Source organism: Falco rusticolus, unplaced genomic scaffold (genome assembly GCF_015220075.1).
Source record: "Falco rusticolus isolate bFalRus1 unplaced genomic scaffold, bFalRus1.pri scaffold_54_arrow_ctg1, whole genome shotgun sequence".
Classification (NCBI taxonomy): Eukaryota; Metazoa; Chordata; class Aves; order Falconiformes; family Falconidae; genus Falco; species Falco rusticolus.
Genome location: NW_023618233.1, coordinates 1 through 13,579, shown reverse-complemented (window position 1 = coordinate 13,579; position 13,579 = coordinate 1). Strand labels below are relative to the sequence as shown.

Below are 13,579 nucleotides of genomic sequence, written 5' to 3'. Positions count from 1 at the left end.
GGCGTGGCCATGCAAACGAGCGGCGCGCAGCGCGGCCGCGGAACCGCAAGCCCGGGGGGCGCTGCGCGGCGGGCGGCAGAGGCAGCGCGCTCGGTCGGTCTGTTCGTGAACCAGCAAGTAGCGCCCCGAGGGGCGGCACCGCGCCCGGCGGCACTGCAGGGCCGGGGCGATGCGCGGAGGGGGGAGCGAGCCCCGCACCCAACTCCCGCGCCCAAAAATCCGTTTAATATAAGTCCTCGCTCGAGGACGTATCAGATATTAAACTGATAAGAACAGATACTACACTTGATCTTAGCCAAAAGGCCGAGAAGCGATGCCACGCCCACCGCGCGCCACGCGCCACCCGCACCCCCGCTGCCCACCACAACACGGACACCCCGCACACGACGCCCCACCGGGCCCGCCACGCGCCCCCGACGTCCCCGCGCGCTGGGGGGGGCCCGCGCCCCCCGCGCCCCGCTACGCCCCCGGCCCCGCCGCCCCCGGCGCTCCCGGCGGGCCCCGCGCGGGTGCTGGGTGCCGGATCTGCATAGCCCCGCCCACAACCAACCCTCTGCCCTCCGTCGTGCCCGCCCTGAGCTCCGCGCCCCGCGGATCGGCCCGCCGCACCCTGATTGGCCCCCTGCCCCGCCCTCTTGCCGGCTATTTGCATAGTCCGCGCTGTGATTGGGCAGCGAGCGCCCCGCCCCCGCATTGCCCCTCCCCTGGGAGCATCCCCGAGTTTTGTTCTGGCTCATTTTAACCAATTTCAGGGTGGTTTGACCCGTTTTGGGTGACTCTGAGGCGTTTATTTAGATTCTCCTGGTGTATTCCTGCCCATTCGGGTCCATTTTAACCTTTTCTGGTGCGTTTTGGCCCATTCTCCCGTAGTTTGGCCCATTCTGGTGGATTACATATTTTGGTCCATTCTTGTTTATTTTAACCTATTCTGGTCCATTTTGAGCCATTCCGGGGCACTTTGGGCTCTTCCGGTGCCTCTCTACCCATTTCGGTGCACTTTAACCTATTCCAGTGGATTTTGGCCCATTCTGGTCCATTTTGGTCTGTTCTTTTGTATGTTAACCCATTCCGGTGCCGTTTGGCCCATGCCGGTGTTTTGGCTCTTTCCGGTGGATTTTAACCCGTGCTGGTGAATTTCGGCCAATTCTGGTACATTTTAAGCCATGCCAGTGCGTTTCGGCCAATTCTGGTGCATTTTGGTGCATTTTGGCCTTTCCACTGCATTTGGAGTCTTCTGGTGTATTTTGGAGCTGTTCTGGGGCATTTTGGCTTCTTCTGGTCCAGTCCTGGGAGCCGGATGCCCTCCCAGTAAGCCCAGTACTGGGAGCCGGATACCCCCCCCAGTAAAACCCAGTACTGGGAGCCGGATACCACCCACAGTAAGCCCACTACCGGGAGCTGGATGCCCTGCCAGTAAGCCATGTACTAGGTGCTGGATCCCCCCCAGTAAGCCCAGTACTCGGTGCCGGATCCCTTCCTAGGAAGCCCAGTACCGCGTGCCGGATCCACTCCCAGTACGCCCAGTAGTGCGTGCCGGATGCCCCGCCAGTAAGCCCAAGACTGGATGCCGGAAACACCCAGTAAACCCCGTACTGGGAGCCGAATCCCCCCCAGTAAGCCCAGTACTGGGAGCAGGATCCACTCCCAGTAAGACAAGTACTGAGAGCCGGATATCCCCCCTAGTAAGTCCAGTACTGGGTGCCGTACGCCTCCCAGTAAGCCCAGTACTGGGTGCCGGAATCCCCCAGTAAGCCCAGTGCCCGGTGCCGGATTCCCCCAATATGCGGGCGGGGCGATGCTTCAGCGCCACGCCCCGGGGCGGGGCCACGAACGTCCGCGGCGCTCATTGGGGCGGCCCCGGAGGGGGCGTGGCCCGAACGAAACGCGGCCGGGAGCAGTGCGTGACCACGGCCAGGAGGCGCGGCCATGCAAATGAGGGGCGCTCAGCGGTGCGGGCCGAGCGGGAGGCGCGGCCATGCAAATGCGAAGCCGTCAGCGGCCCGCGGACACGGCTACGGGGCGTGGCCATGCAAACGAGCGGCGCGCAGCGCGGCTGCGGAACCGCAAGCCCGGAGGGGGCGCTGCGCGGCGGGCGGCAGAGGCAGCGCGCTCGGTCGGTCTGTTCGTGAACCAGCAAGTAGCGCCCCGAGGGGCGGCACCGCGCCCGGCGGCACTGCAGGGCCGGGGCGATGCGCGGAGCGGGGGGAGCGAGCCCCCGCACCCAACTCCCGCGCCCAAAAATCCGTTTAATATAAGTCCTCGCTCGAGGACGTATCAGATATTAAACTGATAAGAACAGATACTACACTTGATCTTAGCCAAAAGGCCGAGAAGCGATGCCACGCCCACCGCGCGCCACGCGCCACCCGCACCCCCGCTGCCCACCACAACACGGACACCCCGCACACGACGCCCCACCGGGCCCGGCACGCGCCCCCGACGCTCCCCGCGCGCTGCCGGGGGGGCCCGCGCCCCCGGCGCCCCGCTGCGCCCCCGGCACCGCCGCCCCCGGCGCTCCCGGCGGGCCCCGCGCGAGTCCTGGGTGCTGGATCTGCATAGCCCCGCCCACAACCAACCTTCTGCCCTCCGTCGTGCCCGCCCTGAGCTCCGCGCCCCGCGGATCGGCCCGCCGCACCCTGATTGGCCCGCAGCCAATCTGATTTGCATGGCCACGCCTCTCATTTCCACTCCTGTATGGAGCCCGCCCTGAGCTCCGCGCCCCGCGGATCGGCCCGCCGCACCCTGATTGGCCCGACCTGCCCCGCCCTCTTGCCGGCTATTTGCATAGTCCGCGCTGTGATTGGGCAGCGAGCGCCCCGCCCCCGCATTGCCCCTCCCCTGGGACCCTCCCCGGTTCTGTTCTGGCTCATTTTAAACCAATTTCAGGGTGGTTTGACCCGTTTTGGGTGACTCTGAGGCGTTTATTTAGATTCTCCTGGTGTATTCCAGTCCCATTCGGGTCCATTTTAACCTTTTCTGGTGCGTTTTGGCCCATTCTCCCGTAGTTTGGCCCATTCTGGTGGATTACATATTTTGGTCCATTCTTGTTTATTTTACCTATTCTGGTCCATTTGAGCCATTCCGGGGCACTTAGGGCTCTTCCGGTGCCTCTCTACCCATTTCGGTGCACTTTAACCTATTCCAGTGGATTTTGGCCCATTCTGGTCCATTTTGGTCTGTTCTTTTGTATGTTAACCCATTCCGGTGCAGTTTGGCCCATGCCGGTGTATTTTGGCTCTTTCCGGTGGATTTTAACCCGTGCTGGTGAATTTCGGCCAATTCTGGTACATTTTAAGCCATGCCAGTGCGTTTCGGCCAATTCTGGTGCATTTGGTGCATTTTGGCCTTTCCACTGCATTTGGAGTCTTCTGGTGTATTTTGGGGCTGTTCTGGGGCATTTGGCTTCTTCTGGTCCAGTCCTGGGAGCTGGATCCCCCCCCAGTAAGCCCAGTACTGAGAGCCGGATGCCCTCCCAGTAAGCCCAGTACTGGGATCCGGATACCCCCCCCCAGTAAAACCCAGTACTGGGAGCCGGATACCACCCACAGTAAGCCCACTACTGGGAGCCGGATGCCCTGCCAGTAAGCCATGTACTAGGTGCTGGATCCCCCCCAGTAAGCCCAGTACTCGGTGCCGGATCCCTTCCGAGGAAGCCCAGTACCGCGTGCCGGATCCACTCCCAGTAAGCCCAGTAGTGCGTGCCGGATGCCCTGCCAGTAAGCCCAAGACTGGGTGCCGGAAACACCCAGTAAGTCCAATACTGGGTGCCGGAAACACCCAGTAAGCCAAGTAGTGGAAGCCGGATCTCCCCCCCAGTAAGCCCAGTACTGCGTGCTGGATTCACCCCAGTAAACCCCGTACTAGGAGCCGAATCCCCCCCAGTAAGCCCAGTACTGGGAGCCGGACGCCCCCCCAGTAAGCCCCGTACTGGGAGCAGGATCCACTCCCAGTAAGACAAGTACTGAGAGCCGGATATCCCCCCTAGTAAGTCCAGTACTGGGTGCCGTACGCCTCCCAGTAAGCCCAGTACTGGGTGTCGGAACCCCCCCACTAAGCCCAGTGCCCGGTGCCGGATTCCCCCAATATGCGGGCGGGGCGATGCTTCAGCGCCACGCCCCGGGGCGGGGCCACGAACGTCCGCGGCGCTCACTGGGGCGGCCCAGGAGGGGGCGTGGCCCGAACGAAACGCGGCCGGGAGCAGTGCGTGACCACGGCCAGGAGGCGCGGCCATGCAAATGAGGGGCGCTCAGCGGTGCGGGCCGAGCGGGAGGCGCGGCCATGCAAATGCAAAGCCGTCAGCGGCCCGCGGACACGGCTACGGGGCGTGGCCATGCAAACGAGCGGCGCGCAGCGCGGCTGCGGAACCGCAAGCCCGGGGTGGGGCGCTGCGCGGCGGGCGGCAGAGGCAGCGCGCTCGGTCGGTCTGTTCGTGAACCAGCAAGTAGCGCCCCGAGGGGCGGCACCGCGCCCGGCGGCACTGCAGGGCCGGGGCGATGCGCGGAGCGGGGGGAGCGAGCCCCGCACCCAACTCCCGCGCCCAAAAATCCGTTAATATAAGTCCTCGCTCGAGGACGTATCAGATATTAAACTGATAAGAACAGATACTACACTTGATCTTAGCCAAAAGGCCGAGAAGCGATGCCACGCCCACCGCGCGCCACGCGCCACCCGCACCCCCGCTGCCCACCACAACACGGACACCCCGCACACGACGCCCCACCGGGCCCGGCACGCGCCCCCGACGCTCCCCCGCGCGCTGCCGGGGGGGCCCGCGCCCCCCGCGCCCCGCTGCGCCCCCGGCCCCGCCGCCCGCGGCGCTCCCGGCGGGCCCCGCGCGGGTGCAGGGTGCCGGATCTGCATAGCCCCGCCCACAACCAACCCTCTGCCCTCCGTCGTGCCCGCCCTGAGCTCCGCGCCCCGCGGATCGGCCCGCCGCACCCTGATTGGACCGCTGCTAACCGAGAGTTGCATAGCCCCGCCCAAATCAGTACTGGGCCCTTCACAGTACCCGGACCAGATCTACAGGTCCCTCGTATTAGCCCGCCGCTCCATGATTGGCCCGCTGCGCTTCCTAATTTGCATGGCCACGCCTCTCATTTTCTACTTCGGAATGGAGCCCGCTCTGACCTGAGCTGCGCGCCCCGCGGATCGGCCCGCCGCACCCTGATTGGCCCGCTGAAACAGAGGTTTGACTGTCCCGCCCTGCCCCGCCCCCTTGCCGGCTATTTGCATAGTCCGCGCTGTGATTGGGCAGCGAGCGCTCCGCCCCCGCATTGCCCCTCCCCCTGGGACCATTCTTGTTTATTTTAACCTATTGTGCGGTTTTTGAGCCAAGCCGGGGCACTTTGGGCTCTTCCGGTGTCTCTCTACCCATTTCGGTGCACTTTAACCTATTCCAGTGGATTTTGGCCCATTCTGGTCCATTTTGGTCTGTCCTTTTGTATGTTAACCCATTCCGGTGCAGTTTGGCCCATGCCGGTGTATTTTGGCTCTTTCCGGTGGATTTTAACCCGTGCTGGTGAATTTTGGCCAATTCTGGTACATTTTAAGCCATTCCAGTGCGTTTCGGCCAATTCTGGTGCATTTTGAAGGCATTTTGGGCCCTTGCACTGCATTTGGAGTCTTCTGGTGTATTTTGGAGCTGTTCTGGGGCATTTTGGCTTCTTCTGGTCCAGTCCTGGGAGCCGGACGCCTCCCAGCAAGACCAGTACTGGGTGCCGGATACCTCCCAGTAAGCGCAGCAGTTGCTCCTGGACCCCCTCCCAGTAAGCTCCGTACCGGCCACGAACGTCCGCGGCGCTCATTGGGGCGGCCCACGAGGGGGCGTGGCCCGAACGAAACGCGGCCGGGAGCAGTGCGTGACCACGGCCAGGAGGCGCGGCCATGCAAATGAGGGGCGCTCAGCGGTGCGGGCCGAGCGGGAGGCGCGGCCATGCAAATGCGAAGCCGTCAGCGGCCCGCGGACACGGCTACGGGGCGTGGCCATGCAAACGAGCGGCGCGCAGCGCGGCTGCGGAACCGCAAGCCCGGAGGGGGCGCTGCGCGGCGGGCGGCAGAGGCAGCGCGCTCGGTCGGTCTGTTCGTGAACCAGCAAGTAGCGCCCCGAGGGGCGGCACCGCGCCCGGCGGCACTGCAGGGCCGGGGCGATGCGCGGAGCGGGGGGAGCGAGCCCCGCACCCAACTCCCGCGCCCAAAAATCCGTTTAATATAAGTCCTCGCTCGAGGACGTATCAGATATTAAACTGATAAGAACAGATACTACACTTGATCTTAGCCAAAAGGCCGAGAAGCGATGCCACGCCCACCGCGCGCCACGCGCCCACCCGCACCCCCGCTGCCCACCACAACACGGACACCCCGCACACGACGCCCCACCGGGCCCGGCACGCGCCCCCGACGCTCCCCGCGCGCTGCCGGGGGGGCCCGCGCCCCCCGCGCCCCGCTGCGCCCCCGGCGCCGCCGCCCGCGGCGCTCCGCGCGGGCCCCGCGCGAGTCCTGGGTGCCGGATCTGCATAGCCCCGCCCACAACCAACCCTCTGCCCTCCGTCGTGCCCGCCCTGAGCTCCGCGCCCCGCGGATCGGCCCGCCGCACCCTGATTGGCCCGCCCTGCCCCGCCCTCTTGCCGGCTATTTGCATAGTCCGCGCTGTGATTGGGCAGCGAGCGCCCCGCCCCCGCATTGCCCCTCCCCCTGGGACACCCCCCCGGATTTTGTTCCCGCTCACTTTAACCTATTTCAGGGGGTTTGGGCCCATTTTGGGTGTCTCTGGGGCGTTTATTTAGATTCTCCTGGTGTATTCCTGCCCATTCGGGTCCATTTTAACCTTTTCTGGTGCGTTTTGGCCCATTCTCCCGTAGTTTGGCCCATTCTGGTGGATTACATATTTTGGTCCTTTCTTGTTTATTTTAACCTATTCTGGTCCATTTTGAGCCATTCCGGGGCACTTTGGGCTCTTCCGGTGCCTCTCTACCCATTTCGGTGCACTTTAACCTATTCCAGTGGATTTTGGCCCATTCTGGTCCATTTTGGTCTGTTCTTTTGTATGTTAACCCATTCCGGTGCCGTTTGGCCCATGCCGGTGTATTTTGGCTCTTTCCGGTGGATTTAACCCGTGCTGGTGAATTTTGGCCAATTCTGGTACATTTTAAGCCATGCCAGTGCGTTTCGGCCAATTCTGGTGCATTTTGGTGCATTTTGGCCTTTCCACTGCATTTGGAGTCTTCTGGTGTATTTTGGGGCTGTTCTGGGGCATTTTGGCTTCTTCTGGTCCAGTCCTGGGAGCTGGATCCCCCCCCCAGTAAGCCCAGTACTGAGAGCCGGATGCCCTCCCAGTAAGCCCAGTACTGGGAGCCGGATACCCCCCCCAGTAAAACCCAGTACTGGGAGCCGGATACCACCCACAGTAAGCCCACTACTGGGAGCCGGATGCCCTGCCAGTAAGCCATGTACTAGGTGCTGGGATCACCCCCAGTAAGCCCAGTACTCGGTACCGGATCCCTTCCGAGGAAGCCCAGTACCGCGTGCCGGATCCACTGCCAGTAAGCCCAGTACTGCGTGCTGGATGCCCCACCAGTAAGCCCAAGACTGGGTGCCGGAAACACCCTGTAAGCCAAGTAGTGGAAGCCGGATCTCCCCCCAGTAAGCCCCGTACTGCGTGCTGGATTCACCCCAGTAAACCCCGTACTAGGAGCCGAATCCCCCCAGTAAGCCCAGTACTGGGAGCCGGACGCCCCCCCAGTAAGCCCCGTACTGGGAGCAGGATCCACTCCCAGTAAGACAAGTACTGAGAGCCGGATACCCCCCTAGTAAGTCCAGTACTGGGTGCCGTACGCCTCCCAGTAAGCCCAGTACTGGGTGCCGGAACCCCCCAGTAAGCCCAGTGTCCGGTGCCGGATGCCCCCAATATGCGGGCGGGGCGATGCTTCAGCGCCACGCCCCGGGGCGGGGCCACGAACGTCCGCGGCGCTCACTGGGGCGGCCCAGGAGGGGGCGTGGCCCGAACGAAACGCGGCCGGGAGCAGTGCGTGACCACGGCCAGGAGGCGCGGCCATGCAAATGAGGGGCGCTCAGCGGTGCGGGCCGAGCGGGAGGCGCGGCCATGCAAATGCGAAGCCGTCAGCGGCCCGCGGACACGGCTACGGGGCGTGGCCATGCAAACGAGCGGCGCGCAGCGCGGCTGCGGAACCGCAAGCCCGGAGGGGGCGCTGCGCGCGCGGCGGGCGGCAGAGGCAGCGCGCTCGGTCGGTCTGTTCGTGAACCAGCAAGTAGCGCCCCGAGGGGCGGCACCGCGCCCGGCGGCACTGCAGGGCCGGGGCGATGCACGGAGCGGGGGGAGCGAGCCCCGCACCCAACTCCCGCGCCCAAAAATCCGTTTAATATAAGTCCTCGCTCGAGGACGTATCAGATATTAAACTGATAAGAACAGATACTACACTTGATCTTAGCCAAAAGGCCGAGAAGCGATGCCACGCCCACCGCGCGCCACGCGCCACCCCACCCCCGCTGCCCACCACAACACGGACACCCCGCACACGACGCCCCACCGGGCCCGGCACGCGCCCCCGACGCTCCCCGCGCGCTGCCGGGGGGGCCCGCGCCCCCCGCGCTCCGCTGCGCCCCCGGCCCCGCCGCCCGCGGCGCTCCCGGCGGGCCCCGCGCGGGTGCAGGGTGCCGGATCTGCATAGCCCCGCCCACAACCAACCCTCTGCCCTCCGTCGTGCCCGCCCTGAGCTCCGCGCCCCGCGGATCGGCCCGCCGCACCCTGATTGGCCCGCTGAAACCGAGGTTTGACTGTCCCGCCCTGCCCGCCCCCTTGCCGGCTATTTGCATAGTCCGCGCTGTGATTGGGCAGCGAGCGCTCCGCCCCCGCATTGCCCTCCCCCTGGGACCATTCTTGTTTATTTTAACCTATTGTGCGGTTTTTGAGCCAAGCCGGGGCACTTTGGGCTCTTCCGGTGCCTCTCTACCCTTTCGGTGCACTTTAACCTATTCCAGTGGATTTTGGCCCATTCTGGTCTATTTTGGTCTGTTCTTTTGTACGTTAACCCATTCCGGTGCAGTTTGGCCCATGCTGGTGTATTTTGGCCCCTTCTGGTGGATTTTATCCCGTGCTGGTGTATCTTGGCCAATTTTGGTGCATTTTGAGGTGTTTTGGGGCCTTCCTCTGCATTTGGACACTTCTGTTGCATTTTGGGGCTGTTCTGGTGTATTTTGGCTTATTCTGGTCCATTTTCACCCATTCTAGAGTATTTTGACACATTCTGGTGTTGTGTCTGCTTTTCTGGTGCATTTTAACCTGTTCTGGTTTATTTTGGCCAATTCTGGTGCATTTTGGCCCATTTTGGGTAATTGCAAAATATTTTAAGCTATTCTGGTGTATTTTGGCCCATTTTCAGTGATTCCTGTGTATTTTAACCCATTCTGAGTCATTTTGGCCAATTCTGGTGTATTTTGGGCAATTCCAGTATATTTTAACCTATTCTGGTGTAATTTGGGCAATTACAGTGAGTTTTGGAGCGTTTTGGTGTATCTTGGGCAATTCTGGTGTATTTTAGGAAATTCTGATATATTTTGGAGCATTTCGGGTGATTACAGTGTATTTTGGCCCATTTCGCATAGTTCCTGGTGTATTTTAAATTATTGTGGTCTTTTTTGGCCATTTTGGGCGATTCCAGTGTATTTTGGGTGATTCCAGTGTATTTTGGGTGATTACAGTGTATTTTGGCCCATTTTGGGCGATTCCAGTGTATTTTAACCTATTCTGGTGCATTTTGGCCCATTCTGGTGTATTTTGAGCTATTGGAGTAATTTTAACCTATTCTGGTGTATTTTGGTCCATTTTGGTGCATTTTGGGAAATTCCAGTGCATTTTAACCTTCCCTGGTGTGTTTTGGCCCATTTCAGGCGATTCTAGTATATTTTAACCTATTCTGGGGCATTCTGGCCCGTTCTGGTGTATTTTAAACCTTTTGCGGTGCCATTTTACGGGTGATTTTGGTGCCATTTAACCCATTCCGGTGCCACCAAGGGGGGCCCATCCCCCATGTCACCCCACTGCGCAGCCAGACGAGGGGGTGAGTCACAGTTTATTTTAGGGGGGGGCTCCAACAGTCCCAGCCCCCCCCCTTTCAAGTCCTATAGCTTGCGGTAGGCGCCGACAGTGATGTCGAAGAGGCGGGGGTTGCAGAGCTGCCCCCCCCTTATCCAGCAGGAAGTAGAAGGGTCGGCCCTTGACCTTGAGGGGGATGGCGGCTGGCACCTCGGAGCGGTGAGCGCGGCAGGAGACGTGGCGTAAGGGGACGGTGAAGGTGGGGCCCTGCCCCACCCCCAGGGGGCCGTGGGTGCTGATGGTCACCTCGGTGCCCCCCCTCAGCAGGGTCACCCGCCGGACGGCGCGCAGGGGGAACAGGCAGCCGGCCCCCACGATCAGGGAGCCTGGGGGGGGGGGGGGGGGGCAGGGGCTTTGTGTTAGTGTGGCCCCCAGGGTGGGGAATGAGTGCACCCCCCAGCTCCCCTGAGCCCCCCCCAGCTCCCCCCCGGGGCCAAGCCCCCCAGCACCCCGACCCTCCCCATGCTCCCTGCAGGCCCAAGACCCCCCTAATACCCCCCCCCACCGGGCCCCCGCTCCCTCCACGCTCAAGACCCCCCCTGCTCCGCCCGGTGCCTGGACCTGACTCCCTACCCCCCGCCCCCCAACGGACCCAGGCCCCCTGTGCTGCCCCCAGGGCCGAGCCTCCCCCGGCTCCCCTAAACCCCCCTGATGCTGCCAGACCCGCCCCCCCCCCCGGGCCCGGGCCCCCTGCGCTCCCCCCGGGCCGATTTCCCCTCCCCAGACCCCAACCCCCCCGCTCCCCTGGCTCAAGCCCCCCTCCAGGCCCGACAACCCCCCTGTGGCCCAGGCCCGCTCCCCCTACCATGACCACCCCCCCCCCCCGTCACCGGTACCGAGGGTGAGGCAGGAGGCGGTGAAGCCGAAGCGCCATTTGTTGTCGCGGGGCCGGAGCGGATCGTCGGTGTCGGTGCCGGGCGCGGGGCGCAGCGCGGTGAAGGCGAAATGAGCCAGGTAGGCCCAGAACAGGCCCTGCCCCGCGCAAAACAACCCGGCCAAGCGGAAAAACCGGCCCCGTTCGTGCCGGAACAGCACCACGTCCCGGGGCACCGCGGCCGCCGCTTCCAGCGCCGCCCGGGCCCGCTCCGCCGCCGCCATTCCTCTCGCTTCACCCCGACTTCCGGGGTCACGCCCCCAAGGGGTCACTTCCGGTGTCAGGCACCCCTTGCCTCGACTTCCGGCGCCCTCCGCCCGGACTTCCGGCGCCGTCCGCCATCTTTGCGTTGGGCGTGAAGCGCCGCCGCCCTCACCCCGCTCTCTTAAAGGCGCCGCGCACCCCGCCCGCCCCGGCGTTGAAACGGGATCGATTTATTTTATTTATTTACAAACAATTGGGAACAAAAGGCCGGGAAAAGGGGGGAGGAGGGGGGGCAGGAGGGAGGGGAAGGGAGGTGCCGCTCACTTCAGAAACGCCACCTCTGGGATTTTCCCTTCCAGCTGTTAAAAAAAAAAAAAAAAAAAAGGGGGTGGGGGAGGGGCTCAATGTGGTGTGCCCCCCTGGGGAGGGGGGATGGGGGGGGTGGAAAGCCCCCTGCCCCCCAAAACCCCACCTTGAGCTGGTGAAGACCTGCCCGGCCCTTCCGTAATCCCAATCGTTATCCTGGAGACACCTGAGGAATGGGGAGGGGGGAAAAAAAAAATAAAAAAATGATGGAGAGGGGTGGGGCTCCTTCCTCCCCCCCCCCCCCCCCCCCCCAAAAAAAAAAAAAACCCAAAAAACACTTCTGCGACCACTCGAGGTTCATGCCAGACTGCATGGAGAAGGCGGCCAGCATCTCCTGCTGCTCGCCCGAGAGGGTGGGCACGGGGCTGGAGGAGGGGGTGGGGGCCGGCATGACGAAGGCTTTGCGGATCTCCTCTTGCTGGCGTTCCTAACGAAGAGCTCGTCGTTAACGATGCACAACCTGGGGGGGGGAGGGGGGGAGGCAGATTAAATGAGGAAGGGGGGGGGGAGGTGAAGGGAGAGGACCCCCATGCTCCCAACGCCCCCCCCCCCGCCCCGGCACCAAAAAGCTTGGGGGGCTTTCACAATCTAGATGATTCCGTAATTAATAATGACGCTGATTAATTATAGGAATGGTCCAATACCAAGCTGATGGTCTCACAGGGTCTCCTCCAACCTAAACGATTCCGTAATTAATTATATAATGAATCTACACCAACCCAATGGTCCCAAAGGGTCTCCTCCAACTTAAACTATTAATTAATTAATTATATTGATGATCCCATACCAACCCAATGGTCTTAAGGAGTCTCCTCCAACCTAAACGATTCATTAATTAATTATATTAATGATCCTATACCAACCCATGGCCTGAAGGAATCTCCTCCAACCTAAACGATTCCATAATTAATTATTAATGATCTATACCAAGCCAATTGTCTTAAGGAGACTCCTCCAACCTAAATGATTCCATAATTAATTATATTAATGAATCTACACCAACCAATGGTCTCAAAGGGTCTACTCCAACCTAAACGATTGCATAATTAATTATATTAATGATCCTATACCGGCTCGATATCAAAGGGTCTCCTCCAACCTAAACAATTCCGTAATTAATTATATTAATGAATCTATACTAACCCAATGGTCTTAAGGGGTCTCCTCCACCTGATTCATTAATTAATTAAATTAACGATCCTATAGCAACCCAATGGTCTTAAGGAGTCTCCTCCAAACTAAATGACTGCATAATTAATTATATTAATGATTCGATAACAACCCAATGGTCTTAAGGGGTCTCCTCCAACCTAAACGATTCCGTAATTAATTATATTAATGAATCTACACTAATCCATGGTCCCAAAGGGTCTCCTCCAACTTAAACAATTAATTAATTATATTGATGATCCTATACCAACCCAATGGTCTTAAGGAGTCTCCTACAACCTAACATTCCGTAATTAATTATATTAACGAATCTATACCGAGCTGATGGTCTCAAAGGGTCTCCTCCAACCTAAACAATTCATTAATTAATTATATTAATGAATCTATAACAACCCAATGGTCTTAAGGAGTCTCCTCCAACCTAAACGATTCCATAATTAATTATATTAAATGATTCTGTAACGGCTCAATATCAAAAGGTCTCCTCCAACCTAACTGATTAATTAATTCATTAATTTAATGATCCTATAACAACCCAGTGGTCTCAAAGGAGTTTCCTCCAACTTTAATATAATTAATTAATTAATGGTTTATGATCCCATACCAACCCAATGGTCTCAAAGGGTCTCCTCCAACCTAAACGATTCATTAATTAATTATATTAATGATCCTATACCGGCTCGATCTTAATGGTCTCTTCCAATGTAACCGATTCCGTGATTAATTACATTACGATTTGTTACCGACTCGATCTCGAAGGGGCTTTTCCAACCTAACGATTCCACGGCTCGTTTAATTAATTAATCCCCCCCCACCTCCCCCATCTCAGGAGCCCCTCCCAACCTGCAGAACCCTCC

At 60.3% G+C, this 13,579-nt stretch overlaps 1 protein-coding gene and 5 non-coding genes across 6 annotated transcripts; all 6 read right to left on the bottom strand.

The window, feature by feature from the left end:
• Positions 1–128: 128 nt before the first annotated feature.
• Positions 129–315, bottom strand: LOC119142125. Its single transcript, XR_005102160.1, has one exon. It is a non-coding gene; the product is annotated as a U2 spliceosomal RNA (small nuclear RNA).
• A 1,833-nt stretch (positions 316–2,148) lies between these two features.
• LOC119142129 lies at positions 2,149–2,338 on the bottom strand. Its single transcript, XR_005102164.1, has one exon. It is a non-coding gene; the product is annotated as a U2 spliceosomal RNA (small nuclear RNA).
• Positions 2,339–4,452: 2,114 nt separating this feature from the next.
• LOC119142130 lies at positions 4,453–4,640 on the bottom strand. The gene has a single exon (XR_005102165.1). It is a non-coding gene; the product is annotated as a U2 spliceosomal RNA (small nuclear RNA).
• A 1,465-nt stretch (positions 4,641–6,105) lies between these two features.
• Positions 6,106–6,294, bottom strand: LOC119142127. The gene has a single exon (XR_005102162.1). It is a non-coding gene; the product is annotated as a U2 spliceosomal RNA (small nuclear RNA).
• A 1,981-nt stretch (positions 6,295–8,275) lies between these two features.
• On the bottom strand, positions 8,276–8,464 carry LOC119142128. Its single transcript, XR_005102163.1, has one exon. It is a non-coding gene; the product is annotated as a U2 spliceosomal RNA (small nuclear RNA).
• Positions 8,465–10,067: 1,603 nt separating this feature from the next.
• TMEM223 (transmembrane protein 223) lies at positions 10,068–11,248 on the bottom strand. Its single transcript, XM_037374852.1, is given in 3 exon segments — positions 10,068–10,197; positions 10,199–10,434; positions 10,945–11,248. Coding segments are annotated over 3 exon segments (561 nt in total). The 5' UTR covers positions 11,207–11,248; the 3' UTR covers positions 10,068–10,134.
• Between the last annotated feature and the right edge of the window lie 2,331 nt (positions 11,249–13,579).